Source organism: Mus caroli, chromosome 17, assembly GCF_900094665.2.
Source record: "Mus caroli chromosome 17, CAROLI_EIJ_v1.1, whole genome shotgun sequence".
In the NCBI taxonomy this organism is placed as follows: domain Eukaryota; kingdom Metazoa; phylum Chordata; class Mammalia; order Rodentia; family Muridae; genus Mus; species Mus caroli.
The window spans coordinates 80,615,762-80,621,761 of record NC_034586.1 but is presented as its reverse complement, the minus strand read 5'-3'; the positions used below and the strand labels follow the sequence as shown (position 1 = coordinate 80,621,761).

Genomic DNA, 6,000 nt, shown 5'->3' with positions numbered 1-6,000 from the left:
GGGTGTGACCCTGATGCAGTAGTGAACACGAGGAAGGTCTTCCAGGTGATATATTAGCTCAAAGAACCTTTTCAGGCCGCTTGCAGGTGCACCTACCAGCAACTAACTTGCCAGAGGGAGCAAAACTCTATTTCCTGCATTCCTCAATACAGGTCTCGGAAGTAACTTGTATTAGTGAAGAGAAGATTTGTTTCCATGTACAAACCTCGTATCTCCTCTCATGAGAGTCCTGGGAATGATTAAAGAAACAAAACAAACAAACAAACAAACAAAAAACCCAAACCAGCCTCAAGATGTGCCCCCCGCAAGTCTGAATGGTACTCGGGCCCCCGGGGTGGGGGTCAGCAGCAGAATGGTGGTGACAGACTAAAGCTCTTACCTCTGGAGTCCCTGGAATAAAACCACAGTGCTACCAAGGAGCCAAAGGCATTTATTGCGTGAACATGGAAAAGGCAAGGTTTGCATAGCATGGTGGGAGCTTGCCTCCGCCTCCGCTGACAGGCTAGAAGATTAAAGCTCAGAGCAGAACAGATCCTGCATTGGTGGAATGCTCGACTCGTTTTTTTCTTTCAAGTTTACAAAAACAAAACAAAACTTTTGTTCTTCTATGTACTTCCGGGCTCTTGGTAGGTCGGTCAGCCTCTGCTTTGTCACCAGAGTTCTCAGCTGGGTTTACAAATAGACGTGCTCAAGTCTGCCATCTGGTGGAAACGATAGATATTGAGACCATTTTTGCTTTCTGTGACTATGTTGGGGAAAGGGGGGAGGGAGATAGTTCATTCAGAACAGCACTAAGAAACACGAAAGAAGGAATGAATTTAAGATGGTACCTGTTTAAAGGAAGCTGAAGCTGTGGTGGGGAATTATGAACACTTCTGTAACTAGAAAGATGTAGCATCTTCCCGAGAGGGCTCTCATCCCTATGCCGTCTACGCATGTAAAACCACACCAACCAGGGGACTACTGCCCACGACCCACAGCTCACCCTGAGGAGGAAGCACACTCTACTTTTCCTTGGGGTACAAATCAAACGAGGGGCACAGACAAGAGTATACTGAAGCTGATATTCAAGATGACATGATACCATTACAGTAGAGTGACATGAAATGACTGTGAAACACAACCAAATGCAACAGTAAATGTAAACAAAGGGACAAGGCTGGCTTCTGCATCGGCTGGAACCAGGGGATGCGGGAGAGTTATACATAGGTGTATTCTATTCTGATCCTCACATGCAGCTGAGGTAAATGTCTGAGCCTGTCTTTACTAAGAAGGACAGCAGTCATAAAGGAAAAATTGCATCTACTTACTCATAATAGGAAAACATTGTCACTGTATGCAATTGAAGATTGGTAAAACTGTTGAAGAAAATGATAACATTCTAAAACTTTTGCATATAAATGACTCCTTAAAGTTTATTAAGTTTAACATGTAAGATCTTTGCAGTCTATGTAAACTACTTAAAAAACCTTCAGAGAGAAACCAAAAAAGCATCACCCAGTTCAAGTTTGAATAGAACCTCAGGTCTGCTCAGTACTGAGCCTCTGAGCTCTCTCAAGTACTGCCTCCATCAGGGCTCAAAGGGCTTCCTCTGCACCAGGGCAAGCTACCCCAGCAGAAGGAAAACCAGTGTGACGGAGGATCTAGATGCTGCTGCAACACTCTGTTTCTCTTAGGAATTCAGCTGTTCCTAATGGAACGTGTAGCTGCCCTTAGTCCTGCCTCTCAGCAGCCTGCACCGACAAACCCTAAGCAGCATCACAGCGAGCTGGAGGGAATAATTCAGCACTGTGGTAAGGCTAAAGTTAACTACCTAAATGTAAAGAAAATGAACATTAATATACTATATAGGAGCCGGGCGTGGTGGCGCATGCCTTTAATCCCAGCACTTGGGAGGCAGAGACAGGCGGATTTCTGAGTTCGAACCGTCTCGAAAAACCAAAAAAAAGAAAAAAAAAAAGAAAAAAAATATATGTGTATATATATGTATATATATAGGCAAATTTTAATAAGATACATTTGGACAAATGAGATTATAAGTTCACATATTATATAATCGTATAATTGAGACTTAAACCACTTAATACCATTTGCTATTCACTCATCAAACTGGCAATATGCAAAATGAGAAAGTGGGAAAAACGGGCACTCTTGTATACTACACTAAAAGACAATTCAGAACCATTTAATTGATTTTGTTTCTGTACTTTGTTTTCATTCAAGTACTTATTTTTTAAAAAAAAAAAAAAAGTCCAGTACATGGCCAGAAAACTGGATCAACTTTAAATGAACTTGGACTCTCCACCCCCAAGGTCCTGGGCATCACAAAGTATAAACCCGTATTGATGCGTTTCCCCGGGACTCACTGGTTCTTGACTAAAACAGGTAAGACACCTGGCAACATGTCATTTGAACACGCTGTCCCTTCAAGATAAAATCATGTAACAGCAACTTAAACTTTTATAAAAAGTAAATGAGTTTGAACTGGGAAAAAAAAAAGCAAGCCTCACTCACTTTATGACTGTGCCCAACCTCCCGTGCTAATGTTGTGTTGTCTTTCCTAGCTGGGCAGGTGGCATCCGCCTGTAATCCCACAACACTGGAGGCTGAGGCACAGGCTGACGGTACACAGCAAGTTCCTGTCTCCACAGAAATAGCCAGTCTTCTCCGGTTCACGTGCACCACTGCTGTACTTAGTCTACGTGGCACGGCTGAGCTGCAGGCTGTACACATCATACCTCAATGCTGAGACTGCACGCGCTCTCTTGTTATCATAAAGAAAAATGACAATTCGACCACGGAACGAGGCTTTACTAAAATTCACTTCATATATTCTAAGTGGTTTCTAAGGCTTAGACTTTCACTTATATACTAAATCAGTTCAGAAATAATTTTAAACGGCACTTGACTGTAGTCCAAACAGTATACAGCACTCAGTGATGGACTGAAATAGGAACAAGACTGACCAAGCGGGCGCAGCGCCACTACACCAGGACAGCTTTGCTAAAGGCAGTGACAATGCTATTGACAGGTAATGCTTCAAAATTCAGAGACTGCAGAATACTTACAAAGCAGTTTGTCAGAGCCATTTAATGACATGTTTCTTTCAGCTCCCCAGCCCTAGACGTGTTTGGAAAAGCGCAGCATTGAGAACTGCTTCAGCCCAGCCCTTCCTCCTTTCTATCAAGTTACTCAAAGTCTGAATAGGGACAGAGTGTGCTACACGGTTATTCTCCCTTGGTACCATGTGCCTTAAATCAGGAAGTCTAGAGACAGTCAGCTGACGTTAGGGTGGAACACTTGACCCAAAGACAATTAAGGGGTAGGAATTCAATATATTAAATGGGACTTAAAAAAAATAAAATAAAAAGTCAAAATACGAAACCATGATAATATGCAAACTTTGAATAATTATTAAGACTGAGTTTTCCTGTATTGCTGAACCTGCGTAAGGAAAAGGGTCTGTGTGGCAGTTGGACTTGAGTAAGCAGTACAATGAATTATAGTTCAACGGAGGGGCTGGCAAGATGGCTCAGCAGGTCAGAGCTTGCCGTTAAGACTGACAACATGAGTTTGATCCCTGGGACACACTTGGTAAAATGAGAGCCTACTGTTGGCATGCAGCCCCCCGCCCCCTACACACACATAGCATATATACTGGAAGAAAAGTCATTACCATAAGGAGTTACCCACTTCAGAGTCCAGAATGGACCTATTAAGAGAGTACAGCTTAATTCCACTTTCACTAAAAAGAACCAAATTCAAATAAAATGAAGACAGGGCATGCTGTCTAGAAAGGGGCGCCTGAGGCTACAGTAACCAGCAGTGTGGTCTTTCTAAGAGTTTATACAAAAGGCAACAGATTATAGGTAGGTAATAGAAATGGACCACATGCAATTGGGTCATCAGTATTTGACCAGAGGCATGGTGTTGATACAATAGCTCTGTGAAAAAAATTATTAACACTATGGATTTATAAAAATTGAGAGATGTACATTGAGAGAAATAAAGAAAAAGAAAAAAAACCTCTTAAAATGGCAAGAGTAGGGTATCTGCCTGTCTGCTGTCAAGGTTTCTTCTGCAATCTGAGGGCTCTCCCACTTTCCCACTGTGGCAGCCAAGGCTCATCAGAGTACTAGTGACTCATGGAGAGACTGGGCAATGTGAGCCTTGTCAACAGTGAGTATAGCCTAGAGAGAGAAAAGTAGGCAAGAGGAAAAGAGCAAAAACAAAAACAACCCAAAAACCCAAAACAGAAAAAACTACTCAGGAGCTGGGCAGTCAACAATTCCCAGCACTCTCAAGGCTGAGCTAAAACTGTAACGAGCTTGAGGCCAGGCTGGGCTACAAAGTTGAGTTCAAACACACAAAGTAAAACCATGCCTCAAAAACAGAAAGCCAACCAAATGTTTAAAAAAAAAAAAACACACACACTTAAACAAGTCGGGCGTGGTGACACACACACTCGGAAGGCAGAGGCAGGCGGATTTCTGAGTTTGAGGCCAACCTGGTCTACAGAGTGAGTTCCAGGACAGCCAGGGCTAGAGAAACCCTGCTTCAAAAAAACAAAAACAACAACAACAAAAAAAAACCCAACACTTAAACATTAGGGATTCCACGTAGGATGATTCCATAAAGGAAAAGGTTAAATAGTGAGAAGCCCAATATGCAAAGTTAGCAGGAGATGAAAAACAGACTGGGAGAGTGTGAGCGCACAGAACAGTATTAGCAACTATGTTCTCAGTAGAGTAACCATGGTATGAGCAACCATGTTAAAAGGCAAATGGAAAAGAGACGGACTCAAAAGATCAATCGTGTGAAGGATGTGAGAACTGACTTCAGAGAAGTCAACACACTTCTCACTGGCAAAACACAAAGGCAATATTGACAACTGTTGAGCAAGGGAGGGATGGAGACACTCTGGCCCGTGGTACCCATCTGTGCATCTCTGGCATAATGCTTGGCACCACCAACTCAGTGATGCAAACACTTAAGGACCTAGTCATCTTATTTCTAGTATTTGGGCAAAGCACTAAATACTATGTCACAGTCACAAAACTAGGCAGTATGCCTGTTTTTTAGTGTGACTTAATCATTCATATTCACTTTCCAGAAGAGGGGGATGTAGAAGAACAAATAAAACATGGTTGGTGGATCTGTGGGGAAGGAGATCAGTTCGTGTTTGAAACAGTCTCAACTATGTAGCTCAAGCTGGACTCAAAGCTCTAACTCTCTTTGGTTCCACCTGCTGAACACTAGTATGCACCTGCTGCCAAACCCAGCAGTGACAGCTTTTAATCTTCACTTTCAAGACTCCCACTTCTCTTTTCCCACCTTTCATGTAAAGTGGATCACAATACCAGGCAACACTGCCCACAATGTAGGCAAGAGCTTTTCCCTGCTGTCATTTCTTGTGAGTAACCATATAGGTTCATTGGCCTAGTCGTAACTCGGGATGCCAACTAACTTCCTAATTTCTATCTTCTAAAAGTTAACAGTTCCTTATTCTCCTTTAATCCCAACTTTCAGGAGGCAGAAGTCAAGTTCCTGAGCTGAAGGCCAGCCAGGGCTCCATCCTGAGACTCAAGTAGGAAATAGCAGAAGTGCTCTGGAGTTGAGAATGGCGCCTAGGCACCATTTAGTCTGGGTGTTATCACACACTGGGGAAAGCCCGAGCTTTATTTCTATATCACAATGACATAACTCATCAAGAGGGGGAGGAACAAAGCCGGAGCCTAGGCTGAAGAAGTAACTAAGCGGTTCTTTCTTGTTACGTTGAGGAAAAGCCCAGTTCAACTCCCAGCACGACAAAAGCCAATAAAATAAATAAATAAACCAAAACACTTACCCAGTCTTGCTTTTGGGCTCAAAGAAAACCTCCCAGAGTTGAATGGGGGGCAGGCTGGGACAGGACAGGACAGGACAGGACAGGACAGGACAGGACAGGACAGGACAGGACAGGACAGGACAGGACAGGACAGGACAGGACAAGATGGGGCC

General features: G+C 43.1%; 1 protein-coding gene across 3 annotated transcripts in view; it reads right to left on the bottom strand.

Moving 5' to 3' along the window:
- Nucleotides 1–410: 410 nt before the first annotated feature.
- The window catches only part of Ppm1b (protein phosphatase, Mg2+/Mn2+ dependent 1B), a 69,619-nt gene continuing 64,029 nt past the window's right edge, over nt 411–6,000 (bottom strand). The window contains exons 6-8 of one of the 3 annotated variants that reach the window (XM_021149987.2): nt 1,311–1,358; nt 831–850; nt 411–701 (exon numbers count right to left, since the gene is read on the bottom strand). In XM_021149987.2, the coding sequence (XP_021005646.1) occupies nt 1,311–1,358 (48 nt within the window). In that variant the 3' untranslated portion in view covers nt 411–701; nt 831–850. The remainder of the gene's footprint in view (nt 702–830; nt 851–1,310; nt 1,359–6,000) is intronic. The other 2 variants (XM_021149985.2, XM_021149988.2) reach the window with 2 other exon arrangements.